Source organism: Hemiscyllium ocellatum, chromosome 12 (genome assembly GCF_020745735.1).
Source record: "Hemiscyllium ocellatum isolate sHemOce1 chromosome 12, sHemOce1.pat.X.cur, whole genome shotgun sequence".
Lineage (NCBI taxonomy): Eukaryota > Metazoa > Chordata > Chondrichthyes > Orectolobiformes > Hemiscylliidae > Hemiscyllium > Hemiscyllium ocellatum.
This window is the reverse complement of record NC_083412.1, coordinates 85,520,327-85,545,940: the sequence shown is the minus strand read 5'-3', so window position 1 is coordinate 85,545,940 and position 25,614 is coordinate 85,520,327. Positions and strand designations below refer to the sequence as shown.

At 40.9% G+C, this 25,614-nt stretch overlaps 1 protein-coding gene across 1 annotated transcript in view; it reads right to left on the bottom strand.

Moving 5' to 3' along the window:
- Positions 1-230: 230 nt before the first annotated feature.
- LOC132821186 (interferon-induced GTP-binding protein Mx-like) overlaps positions 231-25,614 on the bottom strand; it is a 39,867-nt gene continuing 14,483 nt past the window's right edge. The window contains exons 5-13 of the mRNA XM_060833827.1: positions 25,060-25,198; positions 23,178-23,376; positions 18,664-18,742; positions 17,575-17,697; positions 14,709-14,853; positions 8,209-8,367; positions 6,088-6,164; positions 3,515-3,736; positions 231-1,691 (exon numbers count right to left, since the gene is read on the bottom strand). Of these exons, the coding sequence (XP_060689810.1) occupies positions 1,467-1,691; positions 3,515-3,736; positions 6,088-6,164; positions 8,209-8,367; positions 14,709-14,853; positions 17,575-17,697; positions 18,664-18,742; positions 23,178-23,376; positions 25,060-25,198 (1,368 nt within the window). The 3' untranslated portion in view covers positions 231-1,466. The remainder of the gene's footprint in view (positions 1,692-3,514; positions 3,737-6,087; positions 6,165-8,208; positions 8,368-14,708; positions 14,854-17,574; positions 17,698-18,663; positions 18,743-23,177; positions 23,377-25,059; positions 25,199-25,614) is intronic.

Below are 25,614 nucleotides of genomic sequence, written 5' to 3'. Positions count from 1 at the left end.
CCAGGTCCAAATATTTTCTCTTATTCCTTACAATGATCCTGAATACAGTGACTAGAAATGATTCATGAATGATACAAAATTCAAGGAGACACGAGTTGCATCATTGTCCGTTATTCTATTGCAATTATAAGCTGATAAAGCATTGATTTTCAATTTTACATCAACATATTGCTTACATTAAAGTAAACTTTCCAGTTTTATTAAATCGAACTATTGATCATTTCACCTATTTTAGTATGAGTTCATCCATTGCACAAATTGCCAATCAATTCTAAGTCAATTCGGTAAATTCTAATCTCAAAAAACAAAGAAAACCAGAAAGGAAAGTATACATTCGTGTAGCACCTTCTTGATCTCAAATGTCCCAAAATATTTCATAGACTATGAAGGACTTTTGAAATTCAATCTTTGCTGTGCAAGGGGGTATGGCATTGGATAATACATCACCTTACTATCAGGAGCTTAGTCTGTGTGAAGATTGAAATCAAAGCAATAAATCTGGAGGGAAGTCATTACCATGACAGAAGTGGTTTCTGCATTGTATTACAATTCCATGATAACAGTTGTTATTCTAATCCTTTAGTACAAGGATGTGAACACTCAAGTTTCAGCTTTGGGTGCAGTCATCGGTTTGGGCAGAAATGATGGTCAAAGAGCTGTGTGCTGGTCTTGGGAAAGGATCTTCATGAGTTTCCAACTCATTTGTATCCCATTGTACATATAACCTGCCCTGAAGCAGTACAATCAGCATCATTTAAAGATTGTTTTAAAATTATCCCCTGATGCCGTTTATAGCAGTAACCTGGTGCAGTTTAATTATCACAAAAAGAAAAATTTCAAATCATTGAAGTGACTTGAGAAAACCTTACAGAACAATTTGCCGTTATTTTGGTGTTCAATACTCTGTTTACTAGTGGGTGCAAAAGGAAGTCATTTTTAAAAAAAAAACATGCCATTAAACTTGTTTCACCCAGAAAAAGAAAACAACTGAATGTTAAGAGTTTCCTTAAAGGTCTGAAAATGAAAACAAATGGTGGAATCTCATAATTGTGATTAATTAGTCACTAGCCCTGTTGGCAGCGCTGGTTTGTAAAGTTGTGTTTCTTTAAACAAGTGAAAAAGTAATGGGTACATGACTTACATTGACTGAAATTTGGGCTCAATGTTCCACAACCTTTTGGTGTAGTTTGCTTAATTGCAGATGAACTGCACTTACTGACCAGCGTGTGCCAGTGGATGCAATTGCCCCGGGCATCATGAGCAGCACGGGAGGCAAATCAAGGCATCCCACTCCCGCACAGAATCCGCCTTCCGCTCAGTGTTAATCTATCATTTATGAAAGGGCCTATGATTGGTGCTTGTAAAGTGGAACCCAATGAGGAGTCAAGGGTGAGAATGCAAAGGGGTTAAAAGTAAGGAAAACTTTCAAGATAAAAGAGGTTCCCATGTCACTGAATTTTGTTGATTTATTTAGACATCAAAAGAGCCCTTGCTTTGTCTAGCTGCTTCAGGGAGTTGGTCAATCTTTTCCGTTTGTTTGCAATCTCGGGACACTCAACCAGCAGGCCTTCAGTATCTGCTTCATTGAGAAATTTTTGAGTCATTTGCAGCTTGAGAGATTGTGCAAATTCTTGCAGAAGATGATATCTGGAAACCAAGGGTATCATTTGAACCAATCGATCGATGGCAATCTGCATAATTTAAGGAAATAAATAATTATGGTTTCTGGGTTGGAATTCAGTTTCAATGTTAGCCTTTAGGGAGAAGAAATAAAAAAGATTTTGCACCTTTAACAAGCTCAAAGCATCCCATTCTATTTGGACTTCTAGAATATATTCAACAAGGTGCCTCACAAAAGGTTAAGTCATAAGAGCCTTAGTGTTGGACGTAGCATATCGACATTGATAGAGAACTGGCTTATGAGCAGGAAAGAGAGAGTGAGGATAAAGGGTTCCTTTCCAGGTTGGCGACTTGTGATCAGTGGAATTCCACAGGGATCAGTGCTGGGACAATAACTGTTTACAGTAAATATAAATAACGTGGAGAAACAAAGGGAATATATTTGTAGCCAAATTTGCAGATGACACAAAGATAGTTGGAAAGGCCAGTTGTGAGAAAATACAGTTTATTGAAAGATACTGGTAGGTTAAGTGAATGGGCAAGAAGTTGGAAAATAGAGTATAATGTGGCAAAATGTAAAGTTGTTAATTTTAAAAGGGGGAAACAAAAGAACAGAGGGTTGGAGGGAAACTGCAGAAAGCTGCAACGCGAAGGGGTCTTGAGGTTATTTGTGCATGAAACACAGAAAGCTAATCAGGAAGGCTAATATGATATTGGCCTTTATTTCCAGGGATTTAGAATGTAACAGTAGGAAAGTCTTGCCACAACTGCACAAGGTCACATCTGGAGTACAGTGAACAGTTTTAATCCCCTTATTTAAGTAAGGATATAATTTTATTGGAGGCAGTTTTGAGAAGGTTCACTATGATGGTATGGAGGGATTGCCTAATGAGCAAAGTCAAAATAGGTTGAGTGTCCACTCACCAAAGTTTAGAAGATTGAGAGTTCATCTCATTGAAACATGTAGGATTTGTGAGGGGATTGACAGGGTAACTACTTACAGGGTAACAAGAGGTTGTTTCCCCTCCTGTGAGAGTCTAGGACGAGATGGCATGGTCTCAGAGCAAAGGGGTGCCAATTTAAGATTGAGATGAGGAGGAATTGCTCAGAGAGTTGTGATTCTTTGGAACTCCTTACCACAGAGAGCTGTGGAGGCAGAGTCCTTGAGCATATTTAAGGATAAGATAGATAGATTCTTGATCAGTTGGGTAATCAATGATTGTAGGGAAAGGGCAGGAGACTGGAGGTCAGGAATGGTGGAGCAACAATAATCCTATTGAATGGCTTGAATCATAGAATCCCTGGAGTGCAGAAAGAGGCCATTCAGCTCATTGAGCCAGAACTGACCCTCTGAAGAGGATCTCACCCACACCCACATCTCTACATTTACCATGAGTAACCCACCCAGCTTGCACATCCTTAGACACCTACAAGGCAATTTAGCTTAGCCATTCCACCTAAGCTGCACATTGGCCAATCTGCACATTGCCCTTTGTCTGTACCGACACTCCAAAGAGCATTCCACTCTGTCCCTGTAACCCCACATTTACTTACCATTTTAACCCACCAGTCCGCATACTACAGGACAATTTAGCATGGCCAATCCACTAACTTTCAAATCTTTGGACAGTGGGAGGAACCCAGAGCCCCTGGAGGAAACCCACGCAGATATAGGGAGAACGTGCAAACTCCAAACAGATATTCATGCAAGACTGAAATCGAACCCCGATCCCTGGTGTTGTGAGGCAGCAGTGCTAACCACTGAGCCACTGTACTGGTCCAAGGGGACTTCAGTTTAATGCCCCTTCTGATCTCCATTCATGTCACATTCCCTCAGTGGTGAGTACGACAAAACAGAAGTATTTGACTCGGAAATTTACTTTTGGTGACTCACTTGATAATAGGCTTGTAAATGAGCTGCCATTTCATGGCTTGAATTATGTTTTGGGGAGCTGAGCTCCCTGTGACTGCCTTTCTCAGGTCTTGATTGAATCTCTGTCAGTTTAGAGCAATACATCGCATCTGGTGCATAGACCATGCCCTCCATGTTGAAATACATCCTCAACATCTGTTCTGCATCCTGTTCCTGTTTGTGTCGGATTTCAGCAATTAGCTCCTATGAAAAAGGAATGAGATATTTGTACTGCATTTGACAGTCTAAAATAGTTAATGCTCTCCCTATAGTCCCTCCTTCTCCTCAACATCTGGAACACCACACCTCAGGAAACATTGTTTTATTTATTCACAGGATGTGGGAATCACTGGTTTTGTCAGTATTCATCATTAGTCACCTTTGAACTGGTGACTTGTTGGGCTGTTTTCAGCTGGCAGTTAAGAATCAACCGCATTGCTATGGGTCTGCAACCACGTGTGGGTCAGACTAGGTACGGATGGCAGATTTCTTCCCCTAAAGGACATTACAAACCAGATTAGTTTTTATAAACAACTGCTTTTGGTTACATGGTCATCATTAGACTAGCTTTGCAATTCCATACTTTATTTTATTGAATTCCAATTTCACCAGCTGCCAAGGAAGGATTTTAACGCATATCTCCAACTCTCTTTAGATTGACTCTGACTCTGACTCAGTAGTTTAGATCCACACAGCATGGCCGTCTCTAGCTCAGAGGAAGGGGGCGTGGAGGAGATGGCATCATTGGCAGTGGAAAAGGTGCACATTGCCAGCCCCCCCAGAGACAAGTTCGGACAGCGGTAACTGGAAGAGCAGAGAGGGTAAAGTCTACTGAGAGGGCAAGATGGATTTTGAAGCTGTTTCAGTTAAAGTAATATCAATTAATATTAGGTCTTTTAGTATTTTACCATGACGTGGAGAAGCTGGTGTTGGATTGGTGTGGACAAGGTCAAAAGTCATACAGCTTTATTTGAAATTGCAAACTGTTGGAGCTCCACCCCTTCCTCAGCTGTGGTATGGTACAGAGTATAAGACATAGTAGTTATAAGCAAAAAGTTAACAACTTTAAAACTAGCTGCCCTTGTTGTATCCTTTAATCAGTTAGGAGGTAGACTGCTGATTAAAATGCAAAATCCATATTCCTTTCAAGTCTTTGTCCCTAGACAATTAAAGATTTTATCAATATCCAAGAGGTAATATCTCAAGTTAGACAATGCACTTTAGGTGTGAAATCCTGCTTTGAATCTGTCTATGTTTTGAGCAGAGGTCAGTTTTATCTTTTTGACAGAAAAGAATCTTTGATGAAATAATTTCCCCAAATGTGTGCATGTGTGTGTGTCATTTATACAATTTATTCATAATTTATTTCGTGATCCAAAATGGTGCCGGAATGTGATGACATTATCATTTCATTGCCTCCCATTGGATGCAGCAGAGGGTCACCAGTAAAAGGCTAAAAGAGTCAAAACATTTAGATGAATGACTCAGTTTGCTGTCCTTGGGATGGAATATTAACGACATGATAAACAAGTTACATCTCTCTTCTCATGAAAATAGAACGTTTAGGCTTGGTCAAGTTGAGACCATTAAATGTAGACAAGATATTGATGCTAGGTAAAAACAATGACTGCAGATGCTGGAAACCAGATTCTGGATCAGTGGTGCTGGAAGAGCACAGCAGTTCAGCAGCATCCAAAGTGCAGCGAAATCGACGTTTCATGCAAAAGCCCAGGAATAAAGGCAGTGAGCCTGAAGTGTGGAGAGATAAGCTAGAGGATGGTGGGGGTGTGGAGAAATTAGCAGAGAGTACAATAGGTGAGTGGGGGAGGGGATGAAGGTGATAGGTCAGGGAGGAGAGGGTGGAGTGGATAGGTGGAAAAGGAGCTAGGCAGGTCAGACAAGTCCGGACAAGTCAATGGGACAGTGCTGAGCTGGAAGTTTGAAATTAGGGTGAAGTGGGGGCAGGGGAAATGAGGAAGCTGTTGAAGTCCACATTGATGCCCTGGGGTTGGAGTGTTCCGAGGCGGAAGATGAGGCGTTCTTCCTCCAGGCGTCTGGTGGTGAGGGAGCAGCAGTGAAGGAGGCCCAGGACCTCCACATCCTCGGCAGAGTGGGAGGGGGAGTTGAAATGTTGGGCCACGGGGTGGTGTGGTTGATTGGGGCAGGTGTCCTGGAGGATATTGATGCTGCAAATATAGTTTGCTCTTATGGAGAAGAATAACTTTGGCAGTGATCAACTGAAGATTATCAACAAGAAATCAAATAAAGGTGATCAGAGGGAACAGCTTTACACAGAGAGTAATGAGAATGTGGAAACTGTTACCACAGAAAGTGTTTGAGGCGGATTGATTATCACATATAAGGGAAAGCAAGATAAGCACTTTAAGGAAATGAGGTAAAATGATTATGCTGCTGCAATTAGATTGGAAAAGGTGAGCATAGAATGGAGTGGAGCGTAATTGATTAGACAGACTGAATGGTCTCCTTTTACTGTATGTACCATGTAATTTTCATGTCGCAGATCTTATTATTGATTTAGTTATTGACAAACACACCTTGGTTGCTTGTATTAGATTTGGAAAAAGCATAAAATGTTCAACTCCCATTGTGTTAAACACTTGCTGGGTTTTATCTGTGAAAATAACATAAGATGTCATTCAATTATAATATTGTCAAAAAACATGATTTTACATAAACAGTTCTGAACAATTGTGAACATGAACAAGCAAACAACAGTGCTCCAGCAAGAATTAGTCACTGAAAGATTATATTGGATGATAATAATGGGCCAGACCTCTTCAATTTCCAACAAAATGTTGCTGAGTGGTTTGCTTTGTCTCGTGAAAAGGAAATTGTTTTTCCTAAGTAAAGGAGGTTGTGTATTTTCATCTTCGGTAAAAAGTGAGGTCTGCAGATGCTGGAGATCAGAGCTGAAAATGTGTTGCTGGTTAAAGCACAGCAGGTTAGGCAGCATCCAAGGAACAGGAAATTCGACGTTTCGGACCAGAGCCGGAATCCTGATGAAGGGCTCTGGCCCGAAACGTCGAATTTCCTGTTCCTTGGATGCTGCCTAACCTGCTGTGCTTTAACCAGCAACACATTTTCAGCTGTGTATTTACATCACACATTTCATGTCCCAGTGTTGTGTATAGAGTTGAAAGGGTCTGAAAGGGTTACTTTCAGATTAAGTGCATTAAGAACCACCCACGGTGAGGATGCGATGAGAACATGGTGTGAGAATAAAGTAGGATATTGTGACAGGTAGATCCAAGATTAGATTCTCTCAGGTCTTTGTAGTAATGTAGAAACAATTCTGTAAATCATTACAGAAAAGCAAAAACTACGCCTTCTATATTCTACAACACTCGTTTTGTTAAAGCATAAGACAGCAATCTTGCACACCACTAGACCATGGGATCCCCTAAAGAACCCACACATTTGGAAGCCACAGAAGAAAGTACATACAATCATGGTGATCAGTGAGGCATCTGAACATTTAGTTTCGCAGTGCCAGTCCCAATAATGCAAACAAGCCACTTCAAGGAAAACAGCTTTCTGAGGACTCTTAACTCCATAAAAACCCTCTGATAAAACTCAACATTGGTCAATATATCAAAGAAAACACAGAAAGTGCTTAAATCTGGTAAGAGATGGGCTTGAGCAGAGGAAATATGCAGTCCCCAGGCAGACATATAGTCTACATCTTGAGGCAGTGGTATGTGGGTAGGGGAGATCTAAGATTCAAGTGGTCTCCAGTCAAAGTGGTCTCAAGAGTCAGTGAGGCAAGAGATCAGGCAGGTGAGCTTGAGAGTATTGTAGGACAGGTCTCAGCAATTGAGAGAGTCTCCGCAATTGGATTGGCTTGGGGGCTGAGGGAGAAGAAAGGGAGGGGCTGTGGTGAGGGGCTCAAAGAGTTGCAAATTGGGAATGAGGCTCAGTAGTTGGGAATTTGGGAAGGGACCTCACAGCCTGGAGTGGTAAATTTGGGAGATGGAAAATTAAGTTGAGAGGCTCAAGTTCAACATATAAGAAATGATTACTATGATTTCAAAAGCTCTAGGTCACTTGAATTTTCCTTAAGCTGTTCTTGAACTTGTCTCAATATATTATTCAACCATTATTATTGTATCCTGTATCCACCAGAAAGGGGGTAGATAGTGAAATAGACAAGTCTTGGCCAATTGTCTTCGAGTAATTCCCTTGTTGCTAACAAGCACAAACAGCCTGGAAACTGTTGGGACTTGCAACATGACTCTTCTTAACTATTATCCACCTGTAGTCAAGAAGAACCAAAGAATAGAGTCCCAGTTCAAATCAATACAAAGCAACCTCACGGAAAACACTGACATGAAAAGGTTCCCTGTCACTGACATGGGATTTATAACATTTTGAAGTCACCATTGGAATAGAATCTAGCTGGTTTTCAGTAACTAATACACGTCATTGTGCACTCCAACTTAGTTTGTTGAAGGGGTGAAGGTAAAGGTAGGTTAAATTACTTGGTTAATGCAAGCCAGTGGCACAACATAAATTCAAGTCTATTTTTAAACACAGGAGAGTGTCAGAATTTACAGATTCACCTAATTTAGTTATTTTTTTCATGATAACCTTCAGCCACTGATCTCAGTTACAACAGACTCCTGATTTAGCTGGAAATTTGTCCTTTTCTGTTTTACCTGCCAGTTCTTTCACCAATTGGAGAGAGGGCCCCAGTAACTTGCCGATCTGTTCTCGAATAACAGATTCAAATACTCGGTATTTTGTGAATCCAGGCAACTCTCTCCCTTGAGAGTTTATATCATGGAACCTGACCTTTGAGAGAGCTTCTTCATTAACTGAAAGCAACACAAATAATAAGATAATTAATTCAATTTGTATATATAGGAGTAAATAACTACTTTCAGTAACCACAGGACTGAAACCCTGCAATTGTTCTAAAATTCCTTTGGTTCATGATTGCCATTTAGGGAAGGAAATCTACCTTTCTGTCTGGACTGACCTACATGTAACCCCAGGGCCACAGCAATGTGATTTACTCTTAACTCCCCCATGAAATGATCTAGCAAACTACTCAGATGTTTCAAATCTTGAATAAATTGTATATACATGGAGTATTAACCCTTTAGTCTCCTGAAACAGAAGAATTGCCCATTCCGGGTTTCATATTGCACTTCTAATGAAGTTTGAATGAATTACTGTCGACAAAAATATTCTAAATTTTAACGTTGGTAAAGTTAATAACAAGCAATGGTTAAAGCCTTGTTTGACCATAACTCTGATTATCTTACAGAGTACCAAGACAGTTAAATAAACTCCCAACACTTCTCTAAAAATGTTGAGGCCAATTGTGATGCTGGAGTCAGTTAACACAATACTGTTTGGGAATTGAGCCTGAACCTTCTAATTACATTTTTATCAAATCCCAAAGTAAGTTCTTGCTCCAGAATAGAGGGCTTGGAGTGGACTCTAAATGACCAAGCCAATAAATTTCCTTGAAAGAGCAGAGTGAAAAGTATCTTAAATAAATAGTTGTTGGTCATACAGAACCTGAGTATTGCTGAAGGAGAATACATTTTGTTAAAGCTTTCCATTTACAATTATCTGAACAATATGCAAGAACGCCAATATATGGGGAAAACCAACATTTACACAAGGGGAGGAGATTTCTAATTGGTTGGCGAACATTATCCTTCACAGACTTAGAATTAAATAATGTCCAGTTGAAGAATCACATCTAATGCTGGGCAAGGTGTTGTGGGTTTGAAGAGCAGGATGTTTGGGAATGGTTCAAGACACGCATTTTGGGTACAGCCAAAGGGGTGTGCTGCTTTCTATGATACACCAATTTTTCAGACTGATGGTTGACATAACCGGCATCAAACTGGGACTGAAATTCAAAACTCACAAAGGAGGCAGAACTTGTGAGTGCCTTCAATGGAATGACATCTACACTCCTATCCCCTGTATATTTTAAATATCTGGATGATATATTTGAATTGGTATTTTTGAATCAACAGGTGCAAGTAAGAATTTAGGATTACCAGGCGGGCATGGTATGGTACACTCATGTGTATTGGAAGCTATATATATGAAGTTAAAAATCACACAACACCAGGTTATAGTCCAACAAGTTTATTTGGAAGCACTAGAATTTGGAGTGCTGCTCCTTCATCAGGTGGTTGTGGAGAATAAGACCATAAGACACAGAATTTATAGCAAAAGATTATAGTGTCATGCAACTGGAATGGTATATCGTACAGACCTGGATTGTTGTTAAGTCTTTCACCTTTCAGAATGGGTTGCAGGTTTCAGTTCATAAATATGCAAATTCCAGAACTTCTTTTAGGTTGGGTTCGAGATAAACTTAAGGTTTTATAACAAAAGATGACATCTCAGCTCAGACAATGTATTAAAGGTTTGAGGTTACTCTGTCTGTATCCCAATCTGGAGTCAGGTTGGTTCTATTTCCAAGGTGAAATTTACAAAATATTACATGGATTGACTACCTGCAGATTGTGCATTTTTGAGAAAAATAGAATGTACCTGTAAATATAGATCTGCAAATACAAATTCACCCCATAGGCGTATGTGTGTGTGCGCGTGCATGGGAAAGAGAGAGAGTGTGAGTGTGTGCATGTGAGTATGATTGCATGTGTGAGAGTGTGTGTTTGCATGTGTGAAAGCTTGGTAAAGTGTGTATGTGAGTGTGATAGAGTATAAGCATGTGAGGGGATGTGTGTGTGTATGAGAGAGAGCATGTGTATGAGAGAGGGTCAGCGTAAGTGTGTGAGTATGTAAGAGTGTGTGTGCATGTGTGCTAGTGTATGTGTGTGAGAGAGAGAGAGTGTATAGTGCAATGGAGTCACCTGTACTGTGACATGAACCCAAGGTCCCAGTTGAGGCCATCTTCATGGATACTGAACTTGGCTATTAACCTCTGCTCAGCCACTTTGCTTTTTTGCCTGTCCTGAATCAGCCTTGGAGGATGGTCACCCGAAGATCTGAGGCCGAATGTCCCTGACCACTGAAGTGTTCCCTGACTGGGAGGGAACACCCCTGTCTGGTGATTATTGCGTGGTGTCCATTCATCCTTTGTCATAGCCAATGTACCATAACCTCAGGGCATTATTACTTGTAGTGTATGAGATAGATAATGTTGGCCGAGTCACATGAGTACTTGCTGCATACATGGTGGGTCATGTCCCCAAGGGTAATTGTGGTATCCATGTTGACACTCTGACACATCTTGCAGTGGTTGACATGACAGATTTGTATGGTATTGTGGCCGATGTTGTCCTGAAGGCTGGACAGTTTCCTGCGAACAATGATCTGTTTGAGGTTTGGTACCTTTATAAAGGTGAGAAGTAGACGCATGGGGAAGGTCTTAGCGAGGTGCTCATCCTCATTGATATTGTATTGCAAGCTGCAAAGAACATAATGCAGTTTTTCAGCTCTCAGGAAGGACTGGACAATGAAGGGTACCCTATCGGTTGCAACCTGTATCTGTCTCTTGAGGATGTCATTACGGTTTCTCGCTGTGGCACATTGGAACTGGCAGTCGATGAGTTGAGCATCATACCCCATTCTAATGAGGGCATTCTTGAGCACCTTCAGGTGTCCATCATGTTCCTCCTTATGTGAACAGATCCTGTGTATGCATAGGGCTTGTCCTTCATGGCACCCTGAGCGGTCTCATCCCACGTACTTCTCATGTAGGGGACTTCTACTGCCTTCTGAAGGCACACAAAGCCAACACACCAGGGCGTCTCGTCATATCAGGCAATGGGACCCTGTGTGAGAACCTCTCTGGCAATGTTGATTGCATCTTGAAACCTGTTGTACAGGGGACCCCCAGCCCCTGTAACGACACTACAAATTTCTTACAGAAACTCAGCACCCACAGACAAGTCAAACTGGGACCATTCCTCATCACAATGGACATGTTGTCACTCTACACCAGCATCCCTCATGATGACGGCATCGCGGCAACAGCCTCTGTACTCAATACCAACAACTGCCAATCTCCGAAAATCATCCTACAACTCATCCACTTCCTCCTCGACCACAATGTTTTCACCTCTGACAAACAGTTCTTCGTCCAGACACAAGGAACAGCCATGGGGACCAAATCTTCACCCTGATTTGCCAACATTTTCATATACAAGTTCAAACAAGAGTTCTTTGCTGCACAGGACCTCCAACCAACACTATACACCAGGTATACTGATGACAATTTCTTCCTCTGGACCCATGGCGAGGAGTCACTGAAACAACTACACAGTGATATCAATGAGTTTCACCCCACCATCAGACTTACCGTGGACCACTCTTTAGTATTTGTCTCACAGGACGCCCTCATAAGAACAGGGTACAATCCTCAACTCATTGATTGCCAGTTCCGATGTGCCACAGCGAGAAACTGTAATGACCTCATCAGGAGACAGACATGGGTTGCAACCAATTGGGTACGGTTCATTGTCCAGTACTTCTCGGGAGCTGAAAAACTATGCCATGTTCTGCACAGCCTGCAACACGTTATCAATAAGGATGAGCATCTCGCCAAGACCTTCCCTCTGCCTCCACTTCTTGCCTTTAAACAACCACCAACCTCAAACAGATGATTGTTCACAGCAAACTGCCCAGCCATTAGGATATCGAATACAAATCTGTCATGGCAACCACTGCAAGATATGTCAGAGTGTCAATACGGATACCACCATTACCCATGGGGACATGTCCCACCATGAATGCAGCAGATACTCACGTGACTTGGCTAACACTGTCTGTCTCATACGCTGCAGGTAAGGATGCCCCGAGGCATGGCACATTGGTGAGACCAAGCAGATGCTACAGCAATGGATTAATGGACTCCACTCAGCAATCACCAGACAGGGGTGTTCCCTCCCAGTCGGGGAACACTTCAGCAGGTCAGGGACATAGAGCCTCAGACTTTCGGTTGGCAATCCTCCAAGCTGGACTTTGGGACAGGCAACAATGCAGAGTGGATTCTGGATTAGTGGTGCTGGAAGAGCACAGCAGTTCAGGCAGCATCTGAGGAGCATTTTACTGCTCCTCGGATGCTGCCTGAACTGCTGTGCTCTACCAGCACCACTAATCCAGAATCTGGTTTCCAGCATTTGCAATCATTGTTTTTACCTGACAATGAAGAGTAGCCAAGCAGAGGCTGATAGCCAAGTTCGGTACCCATGGGGATGGCCTCAACTGGGACCTTGGGTTCATGTCACACTACAGGTGGCCTCACTACACTATACACACTCTCTCTCTCATACACACTCACTGACACACACACACACTCACACACAGTCTTACATACTCACACAGACCCTCTCTCATATACACGCTTTCTCCCATAGACGCACATCCTCTCACAGGTGCACATTTTACCACACACACTTTACTAAGCTTTCACACACGCAAACACACACTATCTCACATGCACTCACTCACACGCACACACTCACATTCTCACCCTCTCACTCTCTCTCTCGTGCATATAAGCCTATGGGGTATTTGCAGAATTATATTTTGCAGATCGATTATTTTTTGCTCAAGAAAATGCATATTCTGCAGGCAGTCAATACAGGCAGCCAATACAGGTAATATTTTGTAAATTTCACTTTGAAAATCGAACCAGTCTGTCTCGAGATCGCGATACAGACTAGCCTCACACCTTTCATGCATTGTCTGAGCTGAGATGTCACCTTTTGTTATAAAACCTTAAGTTATCTCAAGAAATCGACTTAAAACAAGTTTGGAGATTTGCATATTAATGAACCGAAACCTGCAACCTATTCTGAAAGATGAACGATTTAACAACAATCCAGGTTTGTTTGATATATCATGTTGCATGACACTGTAATCTTTGCTATAAATTCTGTGTCTTATGGTCTTATTTTCCACAACCATCTGATGAAGGAGCAGCGCTCCGAAAGGCAGTGCTTCCAAATAAACCTGTTGGACTATAACCTGGTGTTGTGTGATTTTTTTACTTTGTCCACCCCAGTCCAACACTGGATCCTCCACATCACATAAATGAATGCATTGTGTCCTTCTCTTATAGACAGAAAGAACAAGTGCATACACTGTGCATGTTTTGATTCAACAAAATAGGTGACAGCATTAGCTGACTGATTTCTCAGGGCACTGCTCTAACCAATTAATGTCAACCCGTCTGAATTGAAATCAAAACAGACACAGTGGCACAGTGGTTAGCACTGCTGCCTCACAGCGCCTGTAGACCCGGGTTCAATTCCCGACTCAGGCGACTGACTGTGTGGAGTTTGCACATTCTCCCCGTGTCTGCGTGGGTTTCCTCCGGGTGCTCCGGTTTCCTCCCACAGCCCAAAGATGTGCGGGTCAGGTGAATTGGCCATGCTAAATTGCCCATAGTGTTAGGCTAGGGGTATGGGTGGGTTGCGCTTCGGCGGATCGGTGTGGACTTGTTGGGCCGAAGGGCCTGTTTCCACACTGTAAGTAATCTAATCTTAACATTAAATTGTCATTAACTGATGCATAGCAATGTCTCTATCAATGAGAGTCTAGCTGTCAACCAATGAAAGTTCTATTCTTCTGTAGTATAAATGTTGGTTTTCTTTTTTTTTGGTATTCTTGTGAATTGTCCTGATTTGATGGCACAGTGGCTCAGTGGTTAGCACTACTGCCTCACATTGCCAGGGATCCAGTTCAACTATGTGGAGTTTTCACATTCCCCTCTGTCTGCGTGGGTTTCCTCTGGCTTCCTCCCACAGTTCAAAGATGTGCAGATTAGTTAGATATGGCCAGGATAAATTGCCCATAATATCCAGTGAAGTGCAGGCTTGATAAATTAGCCATGGGAAATGCAAGATTATGAGGCGAGGGTAGAGGGCTGGCTCTGGGTGTGATGCTCTTTTGGGAGGTGTCAGTGCAGGTGCAATGGGCCGAATGGCTTCTTTCCACACTGTGGGGATTCTATTCTAGTTGAGAGTGTAGTGCTGGAAAAGCACAGCAAGTCAGGCAGCATCCGAGGAGCAGGAAAATCAATGTTTCGGGCTGGAGCCCTTCATCAGGAATGAGGATTCTATTCTGCTCATTCTATGAGTACAAGTTATTAAGCTTCAGCAAAGTGTTCTGCAACATTTGAAACAAATAACAAAGAAACAAATAAATAACATACGTCTAGCTTTCTCAATCTCTAGCTTGTTGTACCACTCCGAAAATACCCTGCGAGAAAAGTCACATATCTTCTTCTCATTGTCATAGTCCTTTTTGTAATCTCCCATGATTAAATTATTGATTTCTTCACAGTAGTTCAGAATTTTCTGCAATTAAATTAGCAAATGGTATGTTATTTTGACAGCAGTCATGTATCATGTTAAGATAAGGATACACAAACTGTCAAGGTCTAACTTACAGCATCTTAGTGCAGATGTATGGACCGTGTTTACTTACCAGATGCTTGGAAATGCGAATAACAGCTATTTCACCACATCTGATCCCAACGACTGATTGGCTTTCTGATCAGGATTATTATCAGGTCTGTATATGGTCTAACCATTAATTCTTAAAGTGCTCTCTTGACTCCACATTGAAACAAAGGAGGAAATTATTTTCCTTAGTGTGTGTGGTACAGTTCCGTTTTATATCACCTGCTAGTTCTTTGATCATTTGGAGAGACGAATCCAGCAATTAAAGATTCTATTTTTGTGTAACGATTAAACTACTGTTTACTTGAGTACATGCCACTGTCTTCTTTTTTGAATTTCCATATGTCATTCCACAGCTACGATTCACAAAGGAACAGTACAACCAACTGATGAATAAGATCGTCTCATGACCAGCATCTGAAGGGTTTCAAAAATGGGTGATGTTCATAAAAGATGTAGAAACAGCAGCATCAGAATCTATGTAAAGACTCAACATGTCTTGGATCGCCTACTCCCCATGGTAGTCAATCTCCCAGATTTCTCAGGAGAGGCCTCACTATGAAGGTTAATCTCCAAAACATGAGGTAAAAATGAAAGGGTCAGTGAACCAAAATATCCAGCGGCATTTTTATTTGCTGTGAAAATGCAATGTATAATGTGACATGAAAGAATAGATAGATAACAAAAAAAATTGAAGTATGTGGAATTAGGAGATAATTTGGCCAGTTCTGGATCCACAACTTTTCACAGTATGTGCTAATGATTAGAAACTGAGGACCAATTGTAATATTTCCAAATTTATTGATGACACCAAAGTGGTTGGGAATATTAGAATATAAGGAAGATGTAAGGAGGCTTCAAGATGTCCTGGGCAAGATATAGCTATAACGTGGCAGATAGAACATAATGTGGATAAATGTGAGATTATTTACTTTTTTTGAAAAAACAGGAAGGCAGAATATTTCTTAGTAATGGGAGGTTAGGATGTGTGTAAGGCTAAACGGACCTGGGTACCCTTGTCCATGAATCACCAAAAAGCTATTTTGGAGGTGCAGCAAACAATTAGAAAGGCAAGTGGTAAATTGACTTTTATTCTAAGGGGAGTTGAGTCCAGAAGTAAAGATTACTTGCTACAGTTGTGTTGAATTTTAGTGAAACCTCCCCTTGGATATAGTGTACATTTTCGGTGTTCCTATCTAAGGAAGCCAGAGGGGGAGTGTAAGGTTGGATCACCAGTTTATCCCAAGGTTGGTGGGATTGTCTTATGAAAGAAAGAGAAAGAGACAGAGAGATTGAGGAAACGAAGTTGGTATTCTCTCAAGTTTTGAAGAATATGACACCTTTGTGACTGACAACATTCTGACAGACAGTGACAGGGTGGTGCCACACAGTTGGCTGCTGAACAGCACACGCTGTTGGAAGGAATATATCAGCACGGGCAAAGGATTGGCTAACTAGATGACAGAGAGGTAAGATGAAGAGAGCAGTTTTCAGAATGGCAACTGTAACCAATGATGTATCATCGGGATCAGTGCTGGATCCACAATTTCTTACAATATATGCTATTGACTTGGCTGAGGAAAATGATTATGCTATCGCTAAATTTATAGAATACACAAACATTGGAGGGAATGCAAGTGATGAGGATGATACAAGGAGGGATATAGATAGGTTGAGTGGGGAAATGTGAGATTATGTATTTTGGCAGGAAGAATAGAGGATCTTAATATTACTTGAAAGGAGAAAGACTGCAGAAAACTGCAGAACAGAGGGATTTGTGAGTCCTGGTCCATGAATTGCAGAAAGCAAGTTCAGAGGTCATAGGGAATAAAATGCACTGTTGGACTTTATTTGAAAGGGAATGAAATTTAAAAGTAGGGAGGGTTTCCTAAAACTGTGTAATGCACTAGTCAGATCACGGTTAGAACTCTGTGAACACTTTTGGTTCCCTTATCTAAGGAAAGATATACCAGTATTTGAGGCAGTCCAGAGAAGGTTCACTAGGCTGATATCAGATATATGAGGGACTATCTTATGAGGAGAGCATCAGTACCTTGCACTCACTGGAAAAAGAAGAATGAGAGGTGACCTTACTGAAACACACAAGATTTTTAGAGAACATGACAGGATAGATGCAGAGATGTTGTTTCCCTTGTGGGAGTGTGTATGACCAGAGGGAATAATCCCTGAACAAGATGCCACACCTTTAAACAGAGTTAAGGAGGAATTTCTTCTCTCAGATGGTTGTGAATCTATGGAATTATTTACAAAATGATTGTTGAGGCTGGGTCATTAAATATAGTTAAGGCTGAGTTGGACAAATTTTGAATCAGTGGGGAACAAGGGTTATAGAGATAAAACAGAAAAATTGGGTTGAGGACTATTAGATCAACAAGAGCTCATTGAAAGACAGAGAAGATTTAATGGGCTGAATGGCCTACTTCTGCTCCAACATATTATGGATTAAGAGAACAGACCATTTTTTATTTTACTCCAGTGTAACCACCCCCTCCAAATGTCAGCTCCCATTATCAGATTTCTATTAAGTGAGGTGCATTAAAATTAAGGCCTGTGTCTTTGTCAGACAATAAAATTCTACAAGGTGGCTTGTCTTACATTGTTCAGTAAACACTTTCTCGCCCCAGCTTCCTGTGGAATATTGCCACCGAGTTCATGTAATTTATCTTTGACTTGAATGACTTTCTCTCGAAGAGCTTCCTCCATGATTGGCAGCCAGGCCTTTACAAAGCAAAACAAATTTAACAGATTATGCACATGGAAATATTGGAAAATAAGTACTGATAACTAAACTCAGAGCGTTCTGTGCTATTGACATGTTCTGTCTGTGCTGCCCTTCTCTCACTGTTCATGTTTTCTCATGGGCATTCTTTCTCAGGGATATGCTTCAAAGGCTTCACTGGCATTTACCAGAAGATAAGTGTTGTCCAAGACTTTAAGATACCATCGTAACCTTGTGATGATGTCAAGGAGTTGCTCCTCACGAGATGGAAATAGCAAAATGAGGGCGGGGTTCATGAGGGAGTAAGAAATACACTGAGAACTAGGCAGAAGTCTAAACTCTAGCCGTATACAGAGCACATGGAGCAGGCCAACCACTATTAGGTGGCAGCATTATAGAATCATCTTTTCATAATGTAAGCTTAGAACATTGTACATCTGTAAATACAATGTATTGTAGCATTGAGTCTTGATATGAAATAGTAAGCATCATAAAGAAATCTAAGCCTGTTCTTGACCTTGCCTTCTCCTCAACCAGTTTGCCTTGAACCCAAACTCATGGATGTGTGTACAAAACCACATGACGAAAGAATAAGTCCCTTGTCTTCTGCTGTAAAAATGCTAATTGTCCAAACTCTCCTTTTGAGAGTGTGGGTTCTAGTTATACTATATCCTCTGGAGAACATAGACACTGCTTGGTTTCACTTCTGTCAGGCCTTAGCTCCATCTCTATGCTGGAATCTCCTACCTCCCCACAAGGGGAAATAATTTCTTTGTTAATGATGTTGCATTTATTTATCAATTTCAACATTAACTAACACCTATTTGTTATATGCTATAAAGTATTACATATGATTATATAATCCATGCCTCTCAGCACTTTAATACAAAACATCTTCATCATGTCTCCTTTGGCCCTATTGTATTGAATGAAATGCTTCACCGTACAAAGTAAACACAACTAACCTTGATTTTATGAATGAGTTCACTGGTGAGTTTTTCAGACAGATGTTCAAAGGATGCAATGCCTTTGTCCAGCAGTGGTCTATGGAGATAGAGGAGGACATACTCATTGATTTATAAAGACAGTGGAACATTTCTTTTGTTCCCTCAGTTCTGTTCTCAGTTCTTCATGAGATTTCCCTGTCAAATTTGGTCTGATAACTCATCTTTAGGCATTTTACCACATCTAAGGATGTTGCAAAAGTGCAAGATATTGTAACATACCTGAGCAGAACCAAAAGAGAGGTAACTTTCCTTCAAAGTTTTATTAATGTTGTGTAATGCACAGAGGCAGTCATGGAAACAAATTCCATCGCATTATGTGAACCCACAGAACAGATTCATAGACTCATAGAGATATACAGCATAGAAATAGATCCTTCAGTCCAACTTTTCCATGCAAACTAGATCTCCTAAATTAATCCAGTCCCCTTTGCCAACATTTGGCCCTCTGAACACTTTCTACTAATCTACCCATCCAGATGCCTTTTAAATGTAATTGTACTAGACTCTATCACTTCTTCATTACATACACGCAATCCTCTGCAAGAAAAAGTTGCCCCTTAAGTCTCTTTTATAACTTTCCCCTCTCACCTTAAACTATGTGCTCTAGTTTTGTATTCCTATCTCCTGGGAAAAAGACCTTGGCTACTGTAAACTTCCAAAAGGTCACCCTGCAGCTCTTGATGCTCCAGAGGAAATAACTCCAAACTAATCAGCCTTTCCCTATACCTCAAACCCCTCAATCCCAGGAACATCCTTGTAAACCTTTTCTGAACCCTTTCAAATTTAAAAACATCTTTCGTATAGCTGGGAGTTGAACACAATATTCCAAAATTGGCCTAACCAATGACTCGTACACCTGTATCATGACATCCCAACTGCTACATTCAATGCACTGACCAATAGAGGCAAGTGCATCAAATTCCTTCTTCATGACCCTGTTTACTTGTGACTCCACCTTCAAGGAGATATGAATTTGCACCCCAAGGTCTCTTTGTTTGGCAGTACACCCCAGGATCTACCATTAAGTCTATAAGTCCTGTCCTGGTTTGCCTTATGAAAATGCAACATCTCACTTTTATCTAAATTAAACTCTCTCTCTGCCATTCCTTGGTCCATTCGTCCATCTGATTAAGGTCCCTTAGTACTCTGATATAGCCTTCTTCACTATCCACTACATCACCAATTTTGATGTCATCACAGACTCATTAACCATTCCTTCTATGTCTATATTCAAACCATTTACATACCCTTTGTTCAGGTTTTCCTTGTTTTTAATTTGCTACAAATTATCCTATAGTTTAGTTCTGGAACATAAGAAGAATTCATGATGGATAGTTTGGACTTTGGACAATGGTGCATAACTAGCAGAAGTCTATAGCAAAATATAATGTACAATGGGCCATTGCCCACATCTGACATTCTATGAATGAACAACAAAGAAACCCCCAATTTGTTCAAATTGGAAAGTAAACGAGAGACAGTTGAGATCACAGGTGAGGATATCACGTGTATTTTTACCATTTAACAGGAAATTTTTTCTGCATTTATTTGATTGACATTTGACAATATGCATCATTGAGTAACCTAGCAGGCAAAACAATGTCCTTATGTCTCTGAGGACTAGAATCTACCACACAGGGCTCCAAGAAATCCAAATTTAGACAAGGATTAAAATTGAAGTGGAAAGGTGTCAAGGTCAGCACTTCAATTTCAACATTTGAAACAAAGAATGGCGAAACAGAAGTAGTCCATGTATGCCTTTCAGCTATTATTTCATCATTCTCTCTTCCAATGTAATTAACAATTCATGGATGTATTAGTCTTTAATGAAATAGTTTGGAAATGCATAATCCTGGTGTTTAGCCTTGTTTCATCACAATGCGGAAAGGAAATTGTCCTCGCACAATCAGGGTACATACCAATGATAGTGAAAGGTAGGACATCCAAATATAGAGGCAAAAGTGAGGACTGCAGATGCTGGAGATCAGAGTCAAGATTAGAATGGTGCTGGAAAAGCACAGCAGGTCAGGCAGCATCCAAGGAGCAGGAAAATCAACGTTTTGGGCAGGAGCCCATTCCTGATGAAGGGCTCCAGCCCAAAACGCCGATTTTCCTCCATCCAAATCTCGAGCTTCCTGGATGACAATAGAGGTAGAGAAATATAAATCAGAGAAGGAATGTAATTAATAGATATCAAGTTGACAATACAAGTGATAACTGAGTATAGAAAGCTGAAATGGGAAATGAGAAAGAAAATAAGAGAAACTAAGAGACAATTTGAGAAGACACATTAAATATAAATCAAATCTTTGAAGGAGACATTAATATTAAAAATATAAGAGGAGGAGGGCTGGTGGGCCAAGCCACATCACTGAGGTTCTAAGTGAAGACATACATATGACTTTACCAATATAGATGCTGTTGGCATTATGGTAAATGAAGAAATAGTTGAGACACAAGATGGACTAAAAGTTGATAAAATGGAAGCAGTAGATGAGCTGACCGTGCTTAAGTTGATAATTCTGATGCGACGTTGATGCAGCAGTCAAAAACACCTCTTCTTCCTCAGGAGACAAAGGAAATTTGACATGTCCACAAGGACTCTCACCATCCTTTATAGATGCACCAGACAAAGCATTCTATCTGGATGCATCATGGCCTAGTACAGCAACTGCTCTGCCCAAGGCCATATGAAACTACAGAGAGTTGTGACACAGTCCAATCCATCATTCAAGCCAATCTTCCATCCACTGACTCCATCTATACTTCTCGCTGCTTTGGAAATTGTCAATCAACATGAATTCGATTGGGACAACACCACTATTATAGGGCAAGCCAAACAGAGAACAGCCAGGGAATTCCTAGAGGCATGGCACTCATCCACAAATTCTATCAACAGACACATCGACCTAGACCCTATATACCGGCCACTGCAGCGGACAGCAACTGACAACGGGAAGCGGCAGATTCAAACCACTATAAATGCTGGAGGAATCAGCACAGAAGCGCTTCACAGGAGGCTCCCAAGCACTGAGGATGTCACCTAGAAAGGGGACAAAACGTTTGCAACAAAAACTCCCAGCTCGGCGAACAGAACCACAACAACGAGCACCTGAGCTACAAATCTTCTCACAAACTTTGAACCCCTCCCACTCCAGTTATATCCTCTTCTAACCCCTTCAGTCAGGTAGAAGACACAAAAACTTAAACACATGTGCTAACAGTTTCAAGAACAGCTTCTTCCCGTCATTATTAGACTGCTGAATGGACCCCTCTAATTTCAAATCTAATGCTGATTTCACTTTTTATGCACCTTCTTTGCAGCTGTAACTTTGTATTACTCACTCTGTTCTACCACACTTTGATCATTGTATGGAATGATCTGCCTGTACTGTGTGCAAAACAAAACCTTTTACTATACCTGGTGCATGTGTCAATAATAATAAATTAAATCAAGTGACTTCAACCAAATGGAATGCTGAGGAACAAAAGGATGAAAATTGCAGAGGTATTGGCTACAAACCTTTAATTCTCCTTAGATACGGGGATGATATTAGAGGACTGAACAATTGCAGGAACAGCTTCAGGAAGGGCTTATGCCCGAAACGTCGATTCTCCTGTTCCTTTGATGCTGCCTGACCTGCTGCGCTTTTCCAGCAACACATTTTTAAGCTCTGATCTCCAGCATCTGCTGTCCTCACTTTCTCCCTGGATATGAAGTTGGGTAAGTGACAAGTGAGAATATTGGTGAATGGTGGTCTTTCACACTGAAAGAAGGTCTCAAGTGAGGTTCCCCAGAAGTCAGTATCAGGATCATGAGCTTTCTAATATATATTAAGAACTTAGAGTTGAGGAAAATTTTGTGGATAAACACATTTTGAAAATACAGTAAATTGTAAAAAGAACAGTAAAAGACTTCAAGATGTTGTTGACAGGCTGATGGATTAGGTGGAACATTAAATTTAATGTGGAAAGATGATATATTTTACTCGAATGAAAGAGGAAAGGCAACATAAAATAAATAATACAATTTGAAAGAAGATGAAAGAGAGACCCAGGAATATATGTGCACAAATCATTTAAGCTCATGATGTGGAGATGCCGGTGTACATTACCTGACAAAGGAGCAGCGCTCCAAAAGCTTGAGAATTTGAATAAACCTGTTGGACTATAACCTGGTGTGTTATGTGACTTCTGATTTGGTAATTTAAGGTGGTGGGCAGGTTGGGAAAATGATTAAATAGGCCTAGATGATCCCAGGTGGTAGAAATACAGGCATAGGGTATCAAGGAGGCTATGATGGATTGCATTTTTCAGGCAATGATGAAACTCAGACACATCCTAGAAGGCTACAGTTATGGGAAATCAGCAAGAGTTAGCACCATTGACAACATAAAGTAGTCTATTGATGAAACAAAGCTCAATTTAATGAGTAAACAACAGATGAATTTGTTGTTAATGGATAATACTACCGGAAAGTTGAGCTGTTCTGTAAAAATGCGATTTCTTCCTCCAATGCAGTGGACATTGTTGTATTTGCATTCAGTTCACTCTGCCCACGACACTTGACAAGAATGTAACCCTTCTTCAGAGGGACAACATTATTGTCAAGTATTTTGATAATCTCTTCTTCTGTACCTTTGTCAATCAAGTCTGGTTTTGTTAAAATACCTGGAAGATTAACACAAGAATTTAGCAACTCAAGGAGAAGGTGTGGATTTTAAACCTGATCAATATCCTCTCCAATGCCCTATCTATTTTATTGTTGTTGTGCTTGACCTACACTTTTCAATGTGAGCTAGTTTCTCATATTTTTCTGCATATTTTTGCATGAACTTTTGGGTTGTTATATGGATTACAGACCCACATTGGCTCTGACTTCCTATGTAAAGTGAGCTCCCTCAGCATGAATTTGATAAGCAATTAATGTGAATCAATTGTGCAACATTGTTTTCAACTCAGCAAAGTATAAGTAATGAATAATGTGCAGAAACCAGTGAAACTATGATGGCTTTCCTCAGAATATAAAAGGTTAGGTGATGATTTAATAGAGACATGCAAAATGGTAAATGTTTTTGAAAGAGGAGAGCAGGAGCGACAAGTTCAAATGTTGGTGACCAGAAGACATAGATTGAAACTAAATAGCACAAAGTCTAAAGTGGAGATGGGTATAATATTTATTTCATGCTAAAAATTGTTCAGGTGCTGTCTGAAAGGTTACAGTGGGAGACTCAATACAATATTCATAAGGAAGATAAACTTGAAAAGGAAAGTTAATAGAATTCTGGGGAGGAAACGATAGAATCGGAGAAATTGGATTACTTTTGAAAAGCTAATCTGATACGATGGGCCAAATAGAATAGAATCGAATAGATCTACTCAATGCATGTAGTGAAAAGTTTATACATTGCCAGTTACAATGCTGACTTAGATACAAAACTGCCTAGGCACATGTTCTTTCGATAGTACATAAATAAAAATTACAGCATTACAGAAATAAAAGTTCATTACAGCAGACCATGTTGGCATCTCGTTTTCAGTCCTCACTGGGCCCTGGCTCCATATCGCACTGGCAACACGCCTCACCCGCACTCAGGACATTCCTGGACCCACTGTGGTTGCCACTGCAAGGTTAGGGGTGATCAACCTCAGCCATTGCAACACACCCCTGGGAACTCAAAGTAGGTAGCTGCCAGTGAGGTCAGACATTTAGCAGCTTCAATCCACAAAACTGCACCAGGAGGTTTGACTGGTGCCAGCAGGTTGATGATCACAGCAACTCAGACCCAGTTTGTGAGCTTTTGTGTTGGGCAGCTGCCACAAACAGATCTCTGAGTTTAGATGAAATGCCAAAGACAAAATTCAAACTCTCAATGTCCGATCACTTATAGTCGAGATTGTGGTGCTGGAAAAGCACAGCAGGTCAGGCAGCATCCGAGGAGCAGGAGGATCGGCATTTTGGGCATAAGCCCTTCATCAAGATTCCTAATGAAGGGCTTATGCTCAAAACGTTGACTCTCCTGCTTCTCGGATGCTGCCTGACCTGCTGTGCTTTTCCAGCACCACACTCTCAATTCTAATCTCCAGCATCTGCAATCCTTACTTTCTCCTGTCACCTTATAGCGTCAATTCAACCTTCACTTGTCACCACCCAGTAGTTCAGTGGAATTAACATCAGTGAGGTGGTTTGTAAGGGAGCTGGGCTGAATCAGTAAGAGTGCTCGAGGAACAGGCTTAATAGATTCAATAGCCTCTGCTAATTCCTGCCTTATACTTAAGCTGGGAACATTTCCGATGTCTGATTGATGGTACGTTGTACTTTCCCCAGTGCCTCTGAATTATGATTTGATTTACCCAGTGTCCTTTCCCCTTCTGAATCAAACTCATGTGCCATCTTCAAAGCTTCAGTGGTTACAATGTCCACGGTGCAAGGGATGACAACCAAAATGATGGTTTCCTTTCTTTGAATATAGCTTTTGATGAGTTTTTTGATCTGGAAGAGAAATACGGTTTACTATTCATGCCATAGGCAAAACTTTGCTAATTGAGATAAGCAGTACGGACAAGATATGAACCGAGACGACAGGTTAGAGCTGGGATTAAATAGTAACGGTCAGATTATGTGACCCACAGTCCCATTTAGTAAGGCCCCACTGAGGCCGAGGGTTGGGGGCTGGAGCTGATGCAGTATCTCAAAAAATGCCTCACGGTATGTACTAAAGGATCCTTCATAGTGAGTCTCATGCATAATTTAAGAGTAATTTTGCAGGAAAGTAAATCGACCTTCACCTGAAGAAAAGGTTCCTGGCACCAGTTTTTCACATTTTAAAATTTTCAGAACCCTGACTGTGCAAGAGTCGTGATAGTTCTCTGTGACCGCTGGAGATTCAGCAAGCATTACTGATGAAT